The sequence below is a fragment of the Equus przewalskii genome, chromosome 4, assembly GCF_037783145.1.
Source record: "Equus przewalskii isolate Varuska chromosome 4, EquPr2, whole genome shotgun sequence".
Taxonomy (NCBI): domain Eukaryota; kingdom Metazoa; phylum Chordata; class Mammalia; order Perissodactyla; family Equidae; genus Equus; species Equus przewalskii.
The window spans coordinates 69,928,097-69,952,221 of NC_091834.1; the positions used below are offsets into that span (position 1 = coordinate 69,928,097).

General features: G+C 38.2%; 1 protein-coding gene across 7 annotated transcripts in view; it reads right to left on the bottom strand.

Moving 5' to 3' along the window:
- The window catches only part of DOCK4 (dedicator of cytokinesis 4), a 435,939-nt gene that overhangs the window by 167,251 nt on the left and 244,563 nt on the right, over window positions 1–24,125 (bottom strand). For all 7 annotated transcript variants that reach the window (XM_070617599.1, XM_070617602.1, XM_070617597.1 and 4 more), the window contains exon 13: window positions 4,544–4,669. In XM_070617599.1, the coding sequence (XP_070473700.1) occupies window positions 4,544–4,669 (126 nt within the window). The remainder of the gene's footprint in view (window positions 1–4,543; window positions 4,670–24,125) is intronic.

Sequence of the window (24,125 nt, forward strand, 5' to 3'; positions counted from 1 at the left end):
TAATCCTAGGAACCTGTAAATATGTTACTTTACATGACAAAAGAGCCTTTGCAGATATGATTAAGTTAAATATCTTGAGATGGGGAGATTTTCTTGAATTATCAGGGTGGGCTCAACATAATTACAAGAGTCCTTAACAAGAGGGAGGAGAAGGGTCAGAGACGTTGATGTGATGAGTGAAGTAGAGGTTGGAATATGTGGGGCCACGAGCCAAGGAGTGTAGGCAGTCTCCATAAGCTGGAAAAGGCAGGGAAATGGATTCTCCCTTAGGGCCATCAGAAGAAATGCAGCCCTCCAATAGCTTGATTTTAACCCAGGGAGATCTGTGCAAATTTCTCACTTCCAGAACTATAAGATAATACATTTATGTTGTTTTGAGCTATCTCATTTGTGGTGATTTGTTACAGTAGCCATAGGAAACTAATACAAGATGCCACCCACACCCAAGCTTCTATCATTCCATGACGCCTGCAAGGGGCGCAAGAGATGGGGATAAGATTCACAGGTAACTGGACATCGAAGCAGACCACAGACAGGGAAAATTTATGGGTGGGTTGAAAAGTTACCTTTGGATTTCTCACAGAGTACACTTCAGTAAAACCCCTCAATGTTTTCTCTAATTTCTGTCTGTTCTCGTTTTTATTTTGCTTTATTTTAGGGGAATACTATGAGATGTTTAGCTTTTTGGGGGGCAGTAGCTTTCTAATTTTTGTTTATGACTATTTAAGCAAGCAAGCGCAAATGATCCAATAGCACCAATGACAGGCTTACCAGAACAGTGTTGCACAGAGACAGGAGCAGGGATAGGCTGTGGCTCCCCGCTGCTCATCACACTCTAAGCCAAAGCATGAAGATCTGATAGGGCCAGTGGGGGCAAGTCCTACACCCTTGGACAGTGGGGCCTGTAAGCTTCATAATTTGTGAGGCACCAGCCCCTGCCCCAGTCTGACCTGGGGCTGGGATCCAATGTCAGCGTGACATGGTAGAACCACAACCTCCATCTCTCTTCAGTCACTGTGGCATCCATCGTTTGAAAGGCCACTATCCCCTCCACGGTCAGGAGGTTCTGCTCTGAGCTGAGTGGTTGCACCTATATGATGCAGAGGCCCATGACTTGGACTGGGGGGTGGTGAGCTTTGGTTAGATTTAGGATATATTTTTAAGTAAGATCAAATCATATCATATTTACTCCCACCTGGTTTCTCCAAAAGAAGGCTTATCTCAAGAAATTCCATCTGTTGATGTACATGTCTCTATCAGTAAGTGGTAAAGAATAATAATGCTTATATTACATATCTATAACATATTTCTCACTGCAGCCTTATAAAGCATTATACAGTCAACTTTGACCAAATAGAAATTTGACTTACCTCAACTACTGCCTAAAGACCAAAGGAAAAGGAGACTTACTCTGGATGATACTCTTTAAATAAATGAATAAATCTTGATATGTCTATCAAAGCTACTACTGCTGGCAGCCATTTGAAACACAGGCTCTGCTAATTGTTTTCAGTGAGTCTCTAGCCTCTACATCTCAACCCTTCTCTTCCCCTATCACCCCACCATTTTTACTTAATTTCTTTCAGGGTTAGGAACTTCAAAGATCTTGCTTATACTAAAAGTGAATGCACTGGAAGGTATTAATTAGGGGTTCCCTAACAAAGAGTGACAGTTTGACCAGTTGATATATGAGAACAAGTCTCCAGGGAACAGGGTACAGGTGGGGAAGATAGGGTAGGGAGACAATGAAGAAAGTAAAGACAATTTTGCCTAGAAAGAATCATAAACTCAGAGTAAGAACTGACTTTCAGGGAGGGGGTGGGGGACACAGCCTGACCTCCCACAACATTCCTGACACATCAGCCAGCTTTCCTCCAAAATGTCTAGTGGATGGAAACTCAGTCCTTCCTGAGTGTCAGCAATGGCTTGGGCCCTGCTTTGCACAGAGTCTGTTAAGACGTTCAGAGCTGGGCTGTCCAACCACTGCCACATGTGGCAACTGAGCACTTGAAATGTGACTTGGCTGAAAAGAGGTGTGCTGTAAATGCACAATACTAAGCAGTTTTCAAAGACTTAGGTTGAAATAGTGTCAAATAACTCAGTCAGAATTTTCTATAAGGGTTACCTATTGAAATGATAATATTTCGGATGTATTGGTTTAAATAAAATATATTGTTAAAGTGAATTTCATCTTCCTACGTTTTTTAAGTGGCTACTAGAAAAGTTAAAATTACATTTGTGGCTCGTATGATATTTCTATTGGAGAGCACTGATTGAAATATTTTTGCTGCTCCCTCTCTCAGGGGCTCAGAGACCAGACGAGGGAACTTTCTGCAGTTATTTGGTTTGTAGGTGGCAGTAATGGAGTTTCACAGAAAGTGACTTTTCTTCTTTGGAAATTGGATACCCTAAGAAATAAAGTGCTGAATGATGGACCGTGAGCAACAAGGAGGGTCCAGAGGACTTCTTGACAGCTCGAAAGCACGAGGGTAGATCTCCTTACACCAGGAGACATCAACTGCCAGTGCAACAGCCAGACCAAAGGGAGCATTTCTGTTTTCATGATTTTCTCATTCCAGAAAGTGTTTGGCATTGATGACATTCTGTGATCCTCAGGAAGAGTTTTGTGTACATTCCTGTCAGTGTCAGGACCACATATAATTCATTCAGCAGACAGGCAGACACTATGCTGATGAACTTGGTCCTGCTGGTATAAGCACGCGCCTCGCCCGCCCTGACCCCTATCAGAACACAAATGAACTCAGAAGGACAAGTCTAGAAAATGGAAAGAAAAAAAATCATGCTAGCAGAATGTCAGTACAACACCGGGATCAGAAATGTTCACATACATTTTCTCATTGAAGAATTCAGCTCAAGTTTTCATTAGAGCCACCATTGAGACTTAACTGACAAGTCAAAATTCTGAAAATAACAAAGAAAAACAAAACAATGACTGTGTGTTGGCCAATGTAAAAACTTCCATTGAGTTGTAAAGTTGCTTTCAGCTGTTTGAGAAATATACACATCTCTCCCTTCTCCATCTAATTTGGAAGATTAAGAAGTCAAAGAAGAAAAAGGAGAAAGGAAAAAGAAGGAGGTGCATTCAAAAACCTCTTGCAGTCCTCGACACTTCAGCCTTACGTCTGGGAGGTCTGATCCCCTGACAGTGTGGACCTTGCTACTCTAACACGGTGCGGGAAACGGACAGAAGCGAGCCTCATTCCACAGAAAGTTCATTTCCATCATTAAAGCCAAACAAGAGCTGCATGAGCACAGCACATCCCAGACAATTACTCAGCCGGTGAAGTGTCATGTTGCTTTATATTTTTCCATTTCTCAATGATACTGCCCAGAGACCAAGCTGAGCAATTCTTCTAGCAGCTGGCTACATTCTGTTCTAAAATATGTTTTTTATATTAGATTTGCCCATCAATTTGCTTCCCAGTGGGATGAAATTTTTTCTTTTTTTGTTAAAGAGGAAATACCAGTTATTTATAGCAACTCAAGGAAATAATGAACGGTTGCAAGAGCCACTGAATAACATGCCACCAAGTAAACAGTTCTATAAACAGTCATTTCCAACAACAGCAGCATGAGATGCTCCGGCATACTGGGTCCCTAAGCCAGGTCAGGTCATCTCAGGAAACTTTCCAGGCTGTTCTCTTATCCTTCCCTGCATGAACAAATTCCCATAAGGAGATGACAAAATGCTGCAACAGACAATGCCGGTCAGTGTCTGCTTCTTGTTAGGTCTTTGGTCACGGCAATCCTACCATCGGTCTCACAGCTGTGCCACGGGCCTTGTCAGATGCAACTTCTTGAGCTTGCCTCTACACACGGGATTTAAACAGTGATTTAGAGGATCTTGTTTCCAAAAATACCGTCAACAATCTGGGACTATTTCATTTGGTCTTTCTATTTTTTTTTTTTTTTGGCTGTGGACGGTGGGATGTGGGGGCACTGACAAATATTACCACTTGGCATTTACTTTAACAGTGTGACTCTCCTTAACCTCTACCTTCTCCACTTAGAAACAAATACTTTTCTGCAGTATTTTTTGGTTGTTAAGAGAGATCTGAATTATATATACAAATAGAGATAGGAAAGGTGTAGAAATACATGTGGCATTTGCACATGGCTGTTTATGTACATATACATATCTCAGGTGGAAAAATCCTTCAAGAAAGGCTAACTATTGCTCAATAACTATTCTTATAAAAACCTGTAAGGATATCCCCTCAGTGACCTCACTAGCATCTTCCTCCAAAGGGTAAAGTATTTCCTGTATACTACTTCAATTTTCCTTCTTATCATGTCATAATGTAACGTAGCCATGGCCCCCACAAGTTACCCACCCTAATATAATCAAAACATAAAGATTTTTTTTTAAAAACTTTTGCTTATTTATTATCACACACCTCATTTCATCCTTCAGGATGGCCCATTTGAACTCTTTGAAGTTGATAATTTGAAAAATTTCTCAGATGTTGAAAACAGACAAAATACTCATATTTCATCATTTGGTTCATCCCAAGTCACTTACCAGGCATAATAATATTAGAAAAACCCAACTTCCTCGTTATGGACACTCCATGAGAAAACACTGATGAGTATTCTCTTCTGATTTGTTCAATATCTCCATGTAATAGTTGTAGGGAAACTGCTAAACCTAAAGTAAATGAGACATACCAGAGTTAAAAACAGAAGAACAGACATAGCATGAACCAAAACTGAACTTGTTCAACAAGCCCAAATCTCTGGTATCACGTTTCAAGCTAAGGGTTAAGAGTCAGACAAAATCAACAGATTCTACAGGAATAATATCTAGATGACACCTTTCCAACTTGACCACCTGAGTTTTCCATTTATAAGGAGGTTTAGAGCAACTGGAAAAAACTTGAGCAGAACACCATGAAGAGGAAATCTGAGTTCTAGCCCTGACACCCTCTTGTCCAACCCCTGCCAGATGGAAATGTCCCTGCACCAACACTCATTCCAGAAACTGCCAGTGGCTACCTGGCCTAGAAGACATTGATCCCAAAATGGGAGTTTTAATTTTTTTTTTAAAACTCTATGAGGTCTACAAATAATTACTTACCAAATATCATAAAGATGAACACAAATCTAAAGACATAATTCAAAAATTTTAAGGATATTTATATAGATTTTCTTAAAACTTAAGTAACAAAGGTGATTCTAATGCAACCAAGATTATATTTTTAATATTATATACAGTATAAACTCATAATGGCATTAGTTTCTACTGAGAAGAATTTAGCAGAATGTAGGTCACTTTGACAAACAAAAGGAATTTAGTCAGTAAAGTAGTAAAATGATATTTTTTTGGCCCCAATTACAGTGACCTTACTACAGTGGGATATATAGAAGATGAATGACACTTTTTTCATATATTATTTTTCCCAACTCTCAGGCAAAAACTACAGAAAGAAAATTAATGTCATGTCTTTGTGAATATGTTTGTATATTTCCAAGAGGCTACTTCTCTTCCAGCTTTTCTAATTACCTCTTCCTTTTTTCTTCTATTATTTTAAAACAAGAAAGAATTTAAAAAGGCCCTCACTTACATTAGTGATAGAAAATGAAACCAGTCAGAGGTGACTTTTTAAAAAAAACTTTCAGACATCATCAACCTGAACTCAATTTTAAAATGAATTTGGATGGTAGAGTCAAGAGGATGATAAATCTGTACTCAAAAGCTATTCCATCTACCTCATTATTTATCACCTCCTTTCACTCAATAATATATATACTAAGCCTAAGTTCTCCCTTTCATTCATAATTTATAGTGCTACAATGCTATCTACAAACATAAACTCTAAGAATGACAACAATCATGCTGGAATGAAAATAAATGCAAAACTAATTTGCCACACATCCAGATTAGGATCTCCTTTCACTCTCCTTCAATAATGTGAATGAACAACACAAAAGCAATGTTTTGTGAGTTTGCTTGCTTGCTTTTCAACAGAGTAGTTAAAACATCAGGAAAATTCATCTTTTTAAAAAAAGCATTAGGTGCAGAGAGATGATGGAGCCTTTGTTGGGGTTCAAATCTGACCCCCAAGATGAGGCACACCCAAGGGGCAATGACATAAGAAGGACAAGAGGTGACTCCATCATTGTGTCCTCACTCTTTCTGGTGTGCGGATCTAACAGAATGTTTGTGTCAGAGAATTGTTGTGAGAATTAAATTAAATCTGGCAGGTACTTTAAATCTGCATCCCATTTTTACCTAACTCCCCTTTATCTCCTTCCCTACTCCCATTAGATTTGAGTTGGGTGACTGAAGGCAATGGAATGGAGGTGCTTCTGTCCTCCAAAAGCCACAAGGAATGAAGTAGGGGCGATCAGGCGGTCTGGATGGTTTGATGGCGACAACAGTCAGCGCAGCTTTGGGATACTTTAAGCAGTACTATTGGTTCCTTTTAAAACCCAGAGGCAGGAGAATGAAGACAAACTAACGTGTTATAATCCATCTGTCCTAGCAGCTATTTCTTCCTGACTCACACTCTCCCACTACCCCCACCTCATTACTGGTATCTCTGTTCTCCCACTTCTGTCCTTTTGCCTTCAAAATACTCACCCACACCGTCACCATCATCATTAACATCCTCAGAAGCTGATATTTGTAGAATAGCAGTGTGTGCCAGACACAGTACAGAATAACGCTCCCTCCCACTGGGGAGAACACTGTTCAAATTCTGGGGTACTATAAGCAACGCTTTCAAATAGAGAATCAGAGGGATTTAACAAAATTCTTGAGATCCTGTGACTTTTTTGTGAGTGAAGATGATTTTAGTAGGACTTCTCATCAAAGGTTCTGATCAGAGACACTGGCAACATCATGTGGTATGTATAAAGTAAGAAGAGAAAAGAATTAAGTGGTAATGAAAAAAACAAAGAGATCGTGCTCTTCAGCGTAGGGGCTGCAGGAAGGCAAAGTGACTAGGATTCTTGTTTTGCCCTCTTGGAGCCAGAATTCATTTAACCATCAGTCATCTTTTTTCTTTTCTTTTTTTTTTTTTTTTTTACATAAGCTGAATACTTTACAGAGGATAAAGAAAAGCATTCAGTCAGAGACAATGAGAATGCTACAGAAAATTAAGGACAGGAAATAGAGAAAAAATATGTTTAAGGAATAGACACAGATGTTAGCATGAACAGAGAAAAACATTAATGTTCTCTAGAAAGCAAGAACCACAGAGATGGGAGAGTGCAAAAGGACACAGAGGACCCACGGAGGAGACAACAGAGACGAGCAAGCTAGTGAATAAGGGAAGGCAATGAGGAAGTGACCAGAAAAACAGACAAAATAGTACAGGGAAAAAAGGAAAACCAAGCATGTAAAAGTTGAATGCATCCTAAAGTTTGGGTAGAAGAAATGGTAGTTTTCAATCTGGAGGTTTAGAAAGATAAAGATAAAAGCCCTAGGTATAATGATTCATTTATCTAGCCAAGTGATACCAATATGGGGGAGAGGGGAAAGTACTGCCATTTTGAGGTGACCCAATTTCTCTAGAATAAAGAACTCACAGACAGTGAAGAATTGGAAAGGTCAACTGGGCCAAGGGCCTGACTACAATCTTCTTGGCTCTTCCCAGATCATCAAATCAATTTCCACACAAAGCAAGACAAAGAAACAATGTGATGCAGTGGTGAATCCAAAGGGATCAGTCCACAAAGAGCCACTGGCATACCATTTATCTCTCAATCAGGGAAACACCTGAGCCTATTTTTAGAGTGGTCCTTAATTATCAGGACTATAGTCAACAGGTTGGATAAATGTACCGGCAGAACAATAAGAAATAACGTATTAAGACGAAGAAACTACTCATCACTTCAAAGGAGTGACTTACCAAATACTCACCCATTCCGATTACCTGAGGATTAGCCCTATCCTTTCAGGAGTAGCAATTTATGACATAGGGTATGTTTAGAGAGCAGTATTTTTCTTTTCATTCTCTTCCTTGACAGATAACTTCACCGTCCTTGCCTAACCTGTCATCTCTGGGGCTGGGGCAATTTCTAAAATTTGATCTGCACACTTTGCCCTACTCCTGCCATAATTCAAACTGCCCATTTTTGGTAAGGCAGTAACTTCCAGCTTAAGAGGAAGGTGGAAGGTGAGATAGAAGGATGTACCTGATAAAGCCCTGCACCAAAGGAACTGGTAATCCAACAATGAAGGTAAGACACACATATAAAAATAGAATATCAAGCACAATGGGTTAAGCACATGATAGGAATATTAAAATAAAGAAAAATTATTACTGATTGAGGGAATGGAAAAGCTCACGGAAAAATTTTTTTAACAGGGATTTATAACAACCAATAAGCTGAAGAATTAGGTTAAATTTTTAATTTCACAAAATATATCAATAATGTTTTAGAATCACTTTTTTCTGGCCCTTAATTTAAGTACCAAAAATGAAATTGCTAAGGGAGAAATATTCCTCTTATTGTAAGAAACAATCATTAAACAACTTTTTTTTATATCAACCTAGATGTTTAAGAGTCAATTATAATGATTTGATATGTAATTTTAAACAAAAGTATAGTCACTAATCTAGAGTCTGTCACAAAACAACATATTTTTCATAATGAAGCTTAGCTTACAGAGCAGTAGTACAGGAAAGAAAGCCTTGGTATCTGTACATCAAATGTAGTTGATTATTTGATAGCTCTAATTTCACAGGAATTGAAACTAACTCACTCTGTAAGATGGTTCCTTTTAAATTTATAAAAATCTGCACTTTCACATAAAAAAATGGCAAGCACAGCATGTTTTATAAGTAGTAGGCAAAATTAATTTTAGACTAGATCAGCCATTTGGCCACCAATGAACCAAGCAACATGGAGCTGTGAATAGCTACAACAGTGCAAAAATGGAAAAGAGTGACAAAGATATTTCATAAATACACGTTGTGATTAAGTGTGCAGTTTAAGAAGTATATCACACAGTCGCATGCCCTGTCTCAATGGCAACTTCTCTGTGCTTTGGTTTCCACATCAGTAACATAATGAAACCAACTCCATAAAATACTTTGGGCAATACCTGGCAAAAAGAAGTGCTCAAAAATGTTAGCTACTGCTACTACAACTAACCACTGCCACTACTGTTATTATATGGTAATAGAAGAGAGCGTTGTTTCTGTTCTTATTCCTCCCTGCTGAAATGTCAAGAAGTTAGCTTCCATCAAAAAACGCTGAAGCTTCCCTAAGCACCATACACAGGCAATATTCCTCTTTTTTTTTTTAAGTGAGGAAGCTTGGCCCTGAGCTAACATCTGTACCAGTCTTCCTCTGTTTTGTATGTGGGACGCTGCCACAGCATGGCAGCTTGATGAGCAGTGTGTAGGTCTATGCCCAGGATCCAAACCCATGAATCCCAGGACACTAAAGCAGAGCACGTGAACTTAACCACTATGCAACCAGGCTGGCCCCCTAATATTCCTTTTAATAGGCATGTCTACTTCCCACAGACTAGCCCAAGTACTGCAAATCTCCCAGTTATTTGAATGATTCGGTTCTATGGAGGTTTCAAAGGCAAGTCTGTCTATTGATCAGGAGCGATATCCTTTTTTTGTTTTTTTAAATTCCCAACCCATATTTATTTATTTTTTTTACCTTATTTTATTTTTTTTAAGATTGGCACCTGGGCTAACAACTGTTGCCAATCTTTTTTTTTTTTCTGCTTTATCTCCCCAAACGCCCCCTGTACACAGTTGTATATCTTAGTTGCATGTCCTTCTGGTTGTGGGATGTGGGACGCCGCCTCAATGGGGCCTGACGAGTGGTGCCATGGCCGCGCCCAGGATCCGAACCCTGGGCTGCCGCAGTGGAGCGTGCAAACTTAACCACTCGGCCATGGAGTCAGTCCCCCAGGAGTGATATTCTAATATGGGAGATTTGACAAACGCATAACTGATCAATGCAAGCAGGGAATGTGCACAAACAGACATGTGGAAACGATGAAATTCCTAAAGGCATAGGGATTCTGGTTTTGTGCCCAGATATCAATAAGCCAAAGCTCTGAACAAGTAACAAATTCTGAAATACCCTTGAGAACATATTTAGATGTAATCTGGTGAGGAGGAGAGAGGTTATTCTATTCTCTTATTCTGTATTTTCCAATTATAACGATTTTTCTTTCTCTTCTTTTCTTCTTCATTTCTATGCTCTAAATGAATTGGATTTTCTCAGTTCCGCTATTTTTCTCTCTACTATTTTGAAAGTTCTATCTTGTATTTCTATTTTTTAAATGTTTACTGGTTCTTTCAGTGAATGTGAATGTTAATTTCTTTCATTTTTCTGAAAATATCTTTATTTCCTCCCCATTTTAAAAAAACAGTTGGGCAAGTACAGAATTCAAAGTTGGCCATTAGCCCCAGCAATTTTGAGATTTTATTCCTTGACATTCTAACCTTTATAACTGCTGCTGAGACTACTACTTCTTTGGGGTAATCAACTTTTTTCTCTCTGGTTTCTAGTTTTGTCTTAGGTATTTCACGGTTGGTCACAATTTCTCTAGATACGACTTTAATTTTATTTCTCCCGCTCACGACTTTGGCTTCTTTTATCTGAAGACTCTTATCCTCTGCAAACCTCTGTAAATTCTCAACCATTTCTTTTCAAATGTTGCAGCTTTCACATGTTCTTTCTTTGGCTTTTCTGGAATTCTTACTAGATGCATGCTGATTTTTTTTTATTCAATCCTTTTTATCATTTAAATGTTCACTCAGGTTTTCCCTTGGCATTTTCCCTTTGGCATTGCATTCTGGCTAATATTCTAAGCTATAATTTTTAGTTTATTCGTTCTCTTTTCAACCACGCTCTGATGGTATTTAAGCAGTCTACTAATTTTTCTTCAATGATTTGTTCTTTAAAAGAATTTTGGAAGATCTATTAAATCTTTCTAGTCACTAGAATCTAAGGACTATAAGAGGACAAGGATTTTTATTTGCTTTCCTTAATGCTGTATTACTAGTGCCTTAAATAATACTACACATACAGATGCTCAATTAATGATTTTGATGCATGAATTTGAAAACTCTCCTTAACTTTTTCATGATGATTTCTTTCTCATTATAATTCTATTTTTTTATCTCTTGTTCGGTCATTTCATGACAGTCTATAATCTAAAATTGTATGAGGTCATAATTCCTGTTTGTTGTATCTGCTTACTCTGTCTCATTGTTGATTATTTCATGATTGATTATTACATTATGATTCATTGTGACTCATTTTCAGTGGGTATTGCTTTTTTCACAAGAAGCCTATGCACCGTAGGTGTGTAAGTGGCAATATGGAGTGGTTATACATTTACTTTTTTCAGGCTACTCAACTGGGACCAGATTTTTTACATTGAATTTTATGGCTATGAATTTTTCCAAACTATTGAGCTAGTATAAATTCAGACTAATGGCATAAACTTGGAGTTTTGATGTCTCATGGAAGAGTCACGCACCTCATCACTTTTTTAAAACAGAGAACAGCTCTTTCTGCTCCAGTATTATAAGAGTCACTTTTGGGTGCCACTTGTACACACCTAAGCCATGTCTCCACTTGCATGGGAAATTTAAAATTTAAGTCCCCAACTGTCAGGGCCTAAATTCATGGCCCCCCTTTCCTGTTAAAGCACCTGCCTGAGTGCTTCGAGTCTTGAGTTCCCTCTTCATGTCAGCAAAACTTCCTTTCCTTGCTTTGAACCTTACTTCTCTATTTCTTACCACGTCTTTGTATAATTTACCCAGCATTTTTATATGTTTGTAGTGGAAGGAGAGGTTATAATAGTTTAGTCTATCATGTTTCAGAAAGCCAATTTACCGTAAAACCCTTGAAATTTTTACTGTTTTCCAATGATGCAAGTAGTCCATGAGTAAACTATGTGTGTCTGCATGCACAGTTAAATAACTGTAAATAAGTAAATTAATTGACTAAGAAAAAATTACTCTACTTATGTAGTATACAAAGAATATCAATCTAAATTCAAAATTTAATTCAAAACGTGTTCTCTGCTCCAAAGATTTTATAAATGTACCAAAGTATAAAATAAAATCATAATATTTATTAAAAGATTGATCTAAGAAATGTAACACAATTAAAAGTAGTTAACACTGCATAATTATATATTTTTTTAATTCTTCTGAGTTTCTATGTATATACAGAAGAAAAACGATAGAATACTAAAATGTATGCTCTAAAAATATACATGCTAAAAACATCTGAGTTAAGAATAGATGTGCTAATATTGCAAAAATATTTTCACAAGAGGAGTATCCAAAGGTCACATTACAAACCAAAAGGAAAAAACACATCCCGAAAGTGACCTACAGAGGGAGGAAATGAAGAATATGTCAAGAAAAGGCCCCCCAAATTGCTTCATTTTACTTTTTCTTAAAATAAAATGTCAAATAGAGAACCCTGAATTAGGCTGCTCATCTCAACTCAGCTATAATATTCTAAAGCTTAAGGAAATTCATTTCACAACATGGCTCTAGTTGAAGAAGATTAAAGAAACAAAAAAAATCATCATATATGACATGGCACAAATCTCAATGGAATAAGGCAGGGAATGGTTTGTTTAGCAAAGGGCGTATTTTATTAGAATTGATTAGGGAGAGGACACACAAAGCACAGCAGGGAATAGTGAGCAAAGACAGAAACATATAAAATAGGTAATAGGCTGTTGGTTTCTAAGATAACTGCCATAAAGGCATGCACTTCTGAGGTATGCATAGTTATAGTATCACAATTCTGTGTGGCTACTAATATTCAGAATCCAAAGAGGGGAATATTGGATTGAGGGTAGGATGCAGGGAGAGGGATGAAAGGTTACAGGAGGAGGCTGGGCCAGATCTTGAAAGATCTGCCTTGCAATGCCATGGGAGGGGCTCAAGCCAACATCAGAAGTGATGAACCAATGAAATAGGGAATGAGGTGAACAGATTTTTATTTGGGAATGAGGATCCGGTAGTGGAACAGAAGAAGATGTGACAGGATACATATTATGGATGAATTTAACAGTCTAGGTGAGAATGAATAAGGGATTCAACTTAATATCATAAGTGATTACAGAAGATGAGAACTACCCTCATCAGTTACCTTGAGTGCACAGAGACTGAAAGTAAACCTACATATAAAGCCAGTCTCTTTCACACAATCCCCAAATAATTTCTTCGTTTCCCATTTTTATTAATTAATAATGCAATTCTGAGTCTTCAGCCTCCAAATCTTCTAAAAATCTTTGATTTCTCTGTCTTTGATGTCTCCAACATCCTATTTTAAGTTGTGTCAATTTTTCCTCCAAAAGGACCATCTAATCTGCTTTTTATTTTGGAAACATGGCAAAATTAATTTTTAAAAAGTCATATTTTCCCTTAACAATCCTATTTCTAAGTCATTATTTTAAGGACATACTACAAAATACAGCACATGGCCCCCACATTATTACTTCTAAGTATGAAAAAATTGAAGCATTTAAAAATCCAAGAATAAGAGTTGGATATGCAAATTAGGGAGTTAGACCTCAAAGTTAGGAAAAATTATGCAACCTCCCAGGATTCAGTAAATTTTTTCATCTTCTAATTATTTTCTATTTGGCACTAGGCAAACAAAGAAAAAACCTTGAGGTAAATATCTAATAATTGTGGTTTTTTCAGTTCTTTATTCATTTATGAAATAAATACTTATTGAGTGTCTACTATCACTTTAATATTGGGCATTTTAAAATTTAACTAGATTAAAATTCTTTTTTGGAAATCAGCATCATGGCTGAGTGAGTTGTTCCCTTACTCTCTCCCTGTTAAGTTATAACTAAGTGGACATTCATTAACTAGCAGAGGATTCCCTGCACAGCACAACAGGATGTTAGAGAGAGGTACACAGCTACACATCTGAAGGTGGGTGGACTGGATTCCCAGAAGGCAGTGGAACTAGGTGAGTGCACCCCTCCCACTCCCGAGTGGCAGTGAGCCAGATCTTGACTCTCACACAATGGTTGGCGCGACTATAAGAGGCAGTGGGGACAGCCCAGCCAGAACAAATGCTTTCGGAGTTGCAGCCTGGCCTATGGGAGTGCTACTGTGTCATAGCAGCCCCAGTGATGGGAACCCTCTACCTGAGTTGTGGTGGCTCAGCTCCTGCAAAGGCAACCACTCGCTGAACACAGTGCAGGTGAAAAGGAATCCTGCCTGCTCAGAAGGCACCCATATCTGGGGAGCACAGCAATTTGTTGGACCCAACAAGTGCTAGCTCAGCCCATGAGGGGGCAGCCCTAGCTCCTAGTGCAGCACAGGTGAGAAGGCACCCAGCTGCACAGAAGGCACCTCCGCCTGAGGAAGACTGCAGCCTGTGGGATCCACCAAGTGGTGGCTCAGCCTCCATGTAGGAGCCCCTCCCACATAGCAAGCAGCAGTTCAGCTGGTTCCCTGCCAAGCACAGAGGCCAGGCCTGTGGCACCCAATCTGCCCACTCACAGCAGAGGCCCTGCTCACATGAGTGTAACCTGCAGGGTGGCTGTGGCCAGCCCAGAGAAACACAGAGTAGCCCTAACTACAAAACTTCCAGCAGATGGGGCAGAAGCAGAAAACACAGCTCCTGCTCCCCCGCAGCAGTGACAGGTGGAATCCATGACCTGATATTACCACAAATGTGCCTACAAAGGATCACTTCATCAAACACCATGAAGAACCACATTAACACTGCAGAGCAGAAGGAAAATGATAAGTCTCCAGAAACCCTTCCTGAACTCACAGAAATTCATAATCTAAATGACAAAGAATTCAAAACAGTTATCATAAAGAAACTCAACTACTTACAAGATAACTCAGAAAGACAGTTCAATGAACTCAAGAATAAAATGAATGAGCAGAAGGAATACTTCACCAAAGAGACTGAAATCTTTTAAAAAACCACAAAGATTCTCTGGAGACAAAGAATACAATTAATGAGATAAAAAATAATCTAGAATCCATAAAATATAGAGATGATGTTATAGAAGACAGAATTAGTGATTTAGGAGATATAAATATAGAAAAGCTTCAGGTCGAGGAGGAGAGAGAAATAAAGTTAAAAAAAAAAATGAAGAAATCCTGATCCAATTAGGAAAAACAACATAAGGATTATAGGTATTCCAGAGGGAGAAGAGAGGAAGGAGCAGAGAGTTTGTTCAAAGAAATAATAGCTGAGAACTTCCCAAACCTGGGGAAGAAACTGGACTTAAAAATAAATGAAGCCAACAGAACTCCTAATTACATCAATGCAAAACAACCTTGTCCAAGGCATATACTATTAAAACTGGCAAAAGTCAATGACAAAGAAAAAATATTAAGGGCACTAAGGCAGAAGAAAATAACCTACAAAGGAACCCCTACGAGGCTCTCAGTGCATTTCTCAGCAGAAACCTTGCAGGCTAGGAGAGAAGAGAATGATATACTCAAAATAATGAAAGACAAAAACTTTCATCCAAGAATACTCTATCCAGCAAAATTAGACTTCAGATATGATGGAAAAATAAAAGCTTCCCCAGATAAACAAGAGCAGAGGGAGTTTATTGCCATTAGACCTGCCTTACAAGAAATGATGAGGAAAGCCCCCCTACGTGTAACAAAAAAGCAAAATAAACAGATAGAATCAGAAAATTTCAGCTCTATCTCAGAATAGGTCAGTAAACACTTAATTATAACATAAAAGATAAAGGTGGGGGAGCATCAAAAATAACTGTAAACACTTCAATTTAGTTACAAGCTCACAACACTGAAAAGAACAATTTGTGACAACAATAACTCAGAAGGGGAAAAGAAAGGGATGGAACCTGCTTAGACTAATGGAGACAAGAGGCAATCAGAAAATGGAGTATCTCATCTATGAGATCTTTTATACAAACCTAACAGTACCTACTAAAGAAAAAATCAGAGCAGAGCCATAATTAATAAAGAAAAAGAAAACCATCAAAGAAAACCACCAAACTGAAATGGCAGAAATACAAGGGAAGAGAAATAAGGGGAATATAGAACAACCAGAGAAGAAGAGATAAAATGGCAGTATTAAGTCATCATATATCAATAATCACTCTTAAAAAAATGCATTGAATTCTCTAATCAAAAGACACAGTCTGGCTGGACAGATTAAAAAACAAGACCCAACAATATGCTGCCTCAAGGAAATACATCTCAACTCTAAAGACAGACATAGGTTCAGAGTGATAGGGTGGAAGATGATACTCCAAGCAAATGGCAAGCAAAAGAAAGCAGGTGTTGCCATACTTATATCAGACAAACCAGACTTCAAGATAAAAAAGAGAATAAGCGACAAAGAGGGGCAGTATATAATGATAAAAGGGACACTCTACCAAGAGGACATAACACTCATGAATATATATGCAGCTAACACAGGAGCACCAAAGTATATAAAGCAACTATTATTAGACCTAAAGGGAGAAATTGACAACAACAGAGTAACAGCAAGGAACCTCAACACCACACTTGTATCAATGGACAGATCATTCAGACAGAAAGTCAGTAAGGAAAAACCGGCCTTGAATGAAATACCAGACCAGATGGACTTAATAAATATACAGAGAACATTAAATCCAAAAAAAACAGCCGAATTCATATTCTTCTCAAGTACACATGGAACATTCTCAAAGACAGACCATATATTGGGAAACAAGGCAAGCTTCAATAAATTGAAGAAGACTGAAATCATATCAAGCAACTTTCCTGACCATAATGCCATGAAACTAGAAATCAAGTACAAGAAAAAGGCTGGAATAGTCACAAATATGTAGAGACTAAGCAACATGCTTCTGAACAACCATTGGATCAATGAAGAAATCAAAGGAGAAATCAAAAAATACCTGGAGACAAATGAAAATGAAAACACAACATACCAACTCTCAGGGGATGCAGGAAAAGCAGTGCTAACAGGGAAATTTACAGCAATACAGGCCTACCTCAATAAACAAGAAAAATCTCAAGTAAGTAATCATAACCTAAACCTAACAGAAATAGAAAAAGAAGAGCAAACAAAGCCAAAAGCAAGCAAAAGGAGGAAAATAATAAAAATGAGAGCAGAAATAAATGAAATAGAGACTAAAAAAAATAATAGAAAGGATCAATGAAACTAGGAGCTGGGTCTTTGAGAATATAAACACAATTGACACTCAGCCAGATTCACTAAGAAAAAAAGAGAGAAAGCTCAGATAAATAAAAAAGTGAATGAGAAGAATTTACAATGGATACTACAGAAATACAAAGGATTATAAGAGAATACTATGAAAAGCTATATGCCAACAAATTGAACAACCTAGAAGAAATGGGTAAATTCTTAGACTCACACAACCTCCCAAAACTGAATCAAGAATAAATAGGGAATCTGAATAGACCAATCACAAATATAGAGATTGAAACAGTAATCAAAAACCTCCCAAGAAACAAAAGTCCAGGACCAGATGGCTTTTCCAGAGAATTGTATCAAAAATTCAAAGTTTTTTTTTGTTTTTTAAAGATGCTTTGGCAGGATTTTATTTGAGGAAGACATGGAGAGGAAGATACAGGTACAATTAATTAAGCATTTCCTCTATGGCAGACATTTCTAAATACTTGAGAGAAGTATCACCTTTTTTTGTGGTGAGGAAGATTGGCCCTGAGCTAACATCTGCTGCCAATCTTCCTCTTTTTTCTTTTTCGCCATGAGGCCCCAGTACATACTTGTATATCCTAGTTCTAAGTCCTTCTCATTTTTCTATGTGGGATGCTACCACAGTATGGCTCGATGAGTGGTATGTAGGTCCGTGCCCAGGATCCAAACCAGTGAACCCCAGGCCACTGAAGCAGAACATGAAAACTTAACCACTACACCACCAGGCTGGCTGCTAAAGAAGATTTAATACCTATCATTCTCAAACTATTCCAAAAAACTAAACAAGATGGAATGCTTCCTAATTCATTCTGTGAGGCCAACATTACCCTGATATCAAAACCAGACAAGGATAACACAAAGAAGGAAAATTATAGGCCAATATCCCCGATGAACATAGATGCAAAAATCTTCAACAAAATATTGGCAACCGAATACAGCAGTGCATTAAAAGGTTCATACACCATGATCAAGTGGGAGTTATACCAGGGATGCAGGGCTAGTTCAACATGCACAAATCAACCAACGTGATACACCACATTAACAAAATGAGGAAAAAAAACCACATGATCATCTCAATAGATGCAGAGAAAGCATTTTACAAGATCCAACATTCATTTATGATAAAAACTCTCAATAAAACAGGTATTGAAGGAAAGTACCTCAACACAATAAAGGCCATATATGACAAACCCAAAGCTAACATCATGCTTAATGGTGAAAAATTGAAAGCCATCCCTCTGAGATCAGGAACAAGACAAGGGTGCCCACTCTTGCCACTCCTATTCAACATAGTACTGGAGGTTTTGGCTAGAGTAATTATGCAAGAAAAAGAAATAAAAGGTATCCATGGGGCTGGCCCTGTGACCAAGTGGTTAAAGTTCGCGTGCTCTGCTTCCGTGGCCTAGGGTTTCGCTGGTTTGGATCCTGGCTGTGGACAAGGCACCAACCATCAGGAAATGCTGAGGTGGCATCCCGCATAGCACAACCAGAAGAACCTACAACTAGAATATACAACTAAGTGCTGGGGGACTTTGGGGAGAAGAAGAAAAGCAAAAAAAAGAAAAGATTGGCAACAGACGTTAGCTCAGATGCCAATCTTGAAAAAAAAAAAGAAATAAAAGGTATCCAAATTGGACAGGAAGAAGTGAAACTCTCATTGGTTTGCAGACAACGTGATTTACATATAGAAAACCCAAGATAATCCATGAGAAAGCTATTAGAAATAATCAACAACTACAGCAATGTTGCAGGGTACAAAATCAACTTTAAAAAATCAGTTGCATTTCTATACACGAATAACAAACTAGCAGAATGAGAAGTCAAGAATACCATCCCAATTATAATTGCAACAAAAAGAATACAATACCTAAGAATAAATTTAACAAAGGAGATGGAAGACCTATATATTGAAAACTATAAGACATTATTGAAAGAAATTGAACAAGACATAAAGAAATGGAAAGATATTCCATGCTCATGGATTGGAAGAATAAACATACCTGAAAATGTCCATATTACCTAAAGCAATCTACAGATTTAATGCAATACCAATCAGAATCCCAATGACATTCTTCATGGAAATAGAACAAAGAATCCTAAAATTTATATGGAACAAGACAGCACCCCAAATAGCAAGGCAATCCTGAGAAAAAAGAACAAAGCTGGAGGCATAACAATCCCTGACTTCAAAATATACTACAAACTTATCATAATCAAAACAGCATGGTACTGGTACAAAAAACAGACATATAGATTAATGTATCAACAGACACATAGAATTGAAAGCCCACACACCTATGGACAGCTAATCTTCAACAAAGGAGCCAAGAACATACAAAGGAGAAAGGAAAGTCTCTTCAATAAACAGTGCTAGGAAACTGGACAGCCACACACAAAAGAATGAAAGTAGATCATTATCTTTCTCTACACACAAAAATTAACTCGAAATGAATAAAGACTTGAAGGTAAGATCTGAAACCATATAAATCCTAGAAGAAAATATAGATAGAACAGTCTTTGACATCAGTCTTAGCAGCATCTTTTTGAATACCATGTTTACTCAAGCAAGGGAAACGAAAGAAAATAAACAAATGGGACTACATCAGACTAAAAAGCTTCTGCAAGGCAAAGGAAACCATGAACAAAATGAAAGACAAACCACCAAATGGGAGAAAATATTTGCAAATCATATATCCAACAAAGGGTTAATTTCCAAATATATAAAGAACTCACACAACTCAACAGCAAAAAAACAAATAACCCAATCAAAAAATGGGCAGAGGATACGAACAGACCTTTTTCCAAAGAAGACATACAGATGGCCAACAGGCACATAAAAAGATATTCAACATTTCTAATTATTAGGGGAATGCAAATCAAAAATACAATGAGATATCACCTTACACTAGTCAGAATGGCTATAATGACCAAGACAAAAAATAACAAATGTTGGAGAGGATGTGGAGAAAAGGGAACCCTCATACACTGCTGGTGGGAGCGCAAAGTGGGGCAGCCACTTTGGAAAACAGTATGGAGATTTCTCAAAAAATAAAAAATAGACATAGCATATGATCTAGCTATCCTACTACTGGATGTTTATCCAAAGAACTTGAAATCAACAATTCAGAGAGATTTATGCACCCCTATGTTCATTGCGGCATTGTTCACAATAACCAAGTTGTGGAAGCGACCCAAGTGTTCACGACCTGATGAATGGATAAACAAGATGTGGTGTTAATATACAATAGAATACTACAGTACTATAAAAAAAGACAAAATCATCACATTTGCAACAACATGGACAGATCTTGAGCGTATTATGTTAAGCGAAATAAGCCAGACAGAGAAAGACAAACACTATATGATTTTACTCATATGTAGAAGATAAACAAACATGGATAAAGAGAGCAGATTAGTGGTTATAACAGGGGAAGTGGGGGGTGGGACTATAAGGGGGCACATATGTATGGAAATGGATAAAAACCAGACTTATTGGTGGTGAGCATAACGCAGTGTATACAAAAATGGATATATAATAATATACATGTGAAATTACATGATGCTACAAACCAATATGACCTCAATAAACTAACTGGAAAAAAATGTTTTTTAAATAATACATGCATGTGTTAAATAATTCAAATTGTACAAAAGGCTCTATTATGGAAGCAAATGTATCCCCCCACCCAAGTTACTGAGTTTGATTTTCTATAATTAATCAATGTTTACAACCTCTTGTGTATCCTACCAGAATTTTTCTCTTTTAATTGTGGTAAGTGTTATAAATAAAATAAACCAGAGACTGAGACAAAAATAGTAAAGGATAAATGGTTACAGAAGGCTTTTTATTTTTGAGCAAGATCAGCTCTGAGCTAACATCTGCTGCCAATCCTCCTCCTTTTGCTGAGGAAGACTGGCCCTGAGCTAACATCCGTGCCCAGCTTCCTCTACTTTATATGTGGGATGCCTACCACAGTATGGCTTGCCAAACAGTACCATGTCCACACCTGGGATCCAAACCGGCGAGCCCCAGGCCACCGAAGCGGAACATGCGCACCTAACTGCTGCACCACTGGGCCAGCCCACAGAAGGACATTTCTGAGAGTAACATCCAAGCTTAGAAAGAGAAAACATGGCAGTGCAAAAAATGGGGAGATAATGTTAAAAGGCAGAGAGAAGAGCAGGTACAAAGGCCTTACAACAGCAAAGAGCTCGGGGTGATGGAGAAACTGGAAGAAGGCCACTGTGTTTGAAGCGAGGAGAATCAAATGCAGCTAGAGGGGAGGCTGGAAAGACAGGCAGCAGTCATTGAGGCCATAATTAATTACTCTTGTTCTACATGCAACAGGAAGTCACTGGAGAATTTTAAGTAACAAAGACAGGATCCAATTTATGTTTTAAATATTCCTAGTCTTGCCTGGAAAATGGAATCAGAAGGGGAAGAATGGAGCTGATGAGTCCAGTTAAAAGTTAAGGCAGATAAGACAAGAGATAATGGAGGCTCACGCTAATGTGGCTGCAAAGGCGACGGGAAAAAAATGGTAAAAAAGCTATAGATGGGAATATAAGAAGTCATGTCTTGATGGTATGTTAGATGTAGGGGAACAAGGGAAAATGAGGAATTAGGAAGATCCCTGAGTGTCTGACCTGAGACTCCGTGTAGAGGATGAGCCTATGAGCTGAGATGGGGAGATTAGTTAAGGGAAAAAAAGGAGAAAAAGCAGCCATTTATACTGGCTTTTATAAATATATGATTAACCTCTAGTGATGTTCTTTATTTTTCACAAGGATTTGGATTATGGTCTGGGGTCACTCGCTTTCAGCCTGAAGAACTTTCTTCAGTATTTCTTCTGAAGTGGGTGTGTTTGTAAAAAAAAAAAACCTTTCAGTTTTTGTTTGTCTTGGAATGTCTTTATTTTGCCTTGAACTTTGAAAGGTAGTTTTGCTGGATATAAGAATGTTGGTTGATGCTTTTTGTTTGTTTAACACTTTGAATATGTCATCACTGCCTTCTGACCTCCATTGTAATTTTATGAGAAGTCAGGCAATAATCTCATTGGGGTTCCCTTATATGTGATGAGTAGTTTTTCTCTTGCTGCTTTCAAGATTTTGTCTTTGTCTTTCAGCAGTTTTACTATGATGGTCTGGGTATGGATCTCTTTCTGTTTATCATACTTCGAGTTACTCAGTTTCTTGAATACATAGATTAATGTTTTTCATCAAATTTGGGAAGTTTTCTGTCAGTATTTCTTCAAAATAATTTTCCTGTTCCTATCTCCCTCTCCTCACCTTCTTGTATTCCCATTTTGCATATGTTGGTGCATTTGATGGTATGTCACATTTCTCTGAGGTTCTGTTCATGTTTCTTCATTCTTTTTTCCAAAAGAAAAATCTTTTTCCAAAATCTCCATTGTTTTCAAGAGCTCCCATAGGCTTGAATTTCTGCATACTCTCTTTCAAATAAGGTCAGTTCCTTTTCACCTGAGTTACTCTCCTTATGGACTGCCTCTTCCCCTGGCCAAATCTCTAGACTCACTGCTCCAGAACTGGAGATGGGTACAGTGGCCCATTCTTTAGAGTAACACCTCTGCTTTATGAGCAATGTGCTAGGTTGGAGCAGTAACCTCTGGTCTTCTCAGCTTGCCTCTCCTCATATGGAACCTCCATCCAATGAGTGAGCTGGGAGTGAGGGTGATCAATGCCCCAATATTCTCAGGCTGCCACACCTAGGGTAGAGTTCCTGCCCTGTGAGTGGGGGTTGTGTGGAAGAAGGGAGCTCGTGACCTCTTAGCTTTTTGCGAGGAATTTAGCAACTCAGAGCTCAAGGAGATGAGAAGCAGTGGCAGCCTTCACCTGCTGGTGAGATAGCGCATCCCATGCCTGGGAGCTGAGGGGAGGAGTTCCATCTTCTTGACTGCATCTACCTGGAGTAGAATTTCCATCATGCTGAGTAGCAGCAAGTGGGAGGAAGGAAATGGGTTGTGGCACAAGTGCCACCAACTCTCTCTGTTTTTATCAAGATTTAGTAGCTATCCCTGAATAAGTATTTCTTTATTTGCTGTAGGCTCTTAGGAAAATTTTCAGACTTTAACACTTTCAAAAAATACAATATTTACTAGTTACGGTTGTTCTAATTTGGAGCAGGTCCATTCAGCTCCTCATGCTATTATTCTCTAGTGAAACTCTACAAACACTGTTTCTTGACATTACCAGCATACTTTGTATCTGGGAGGTGAGGGGCTAAGGATAAAACACAACTGCTAGGACTTTGAAACTTGAATTGCAAAATTACTAACATCATATGAGGTACCCGCAAAACTTCCTAAAGATGGTATTATTAGATTCTTTCAGAAAATCATCTTCAATAAAATCTGTTCACTTCTGAAATACTTAGGACCTCATTGCTCTTAGAGCAATAATTTTTGCTTGTATTCCCTCCTCTGTGCCTGATTCACAAAATTCACCATCAAAATTTTACTTCAGGTATTAGAATGTTATATGATTTGTCTATAAGGTAAGAAAATTGACTTTTTAAACAAATACACTAGAAGCATTTATCCTATTTGGGTCCAACTCGAAGAGTTGGCTTCATCAAGCAGTCAGGTCCTGGTTGGATCAAGCGAAGTGTTTCCAGAGAGAGGTCAGAGACAGAATCTCAGGGTCTCTGGAGCAGTGGAAAGAATGGAAGCCAAATGTCTAGTAAGAGTGGTGTCAAGTGAGACAACACTGTTGGAAAATGAGTCAATGGAGCAAAAGCCATAAGCATTAGCAACAGATTAGAGTCTAGGAATGAGTCAGGTTAGATGAAGAAATAAGATGGGAGCCAAGACAGTACTAGAGGAGTGCTGAATGTTGTGTTAATTACATGATGGAGGGGACACAGTTGCTTAAAGCCTCTACCCAGCAGGACCAGATTACCAAATGACAGCTGTCCTTTAAGACTGTCATCCTTGAAAACCCAG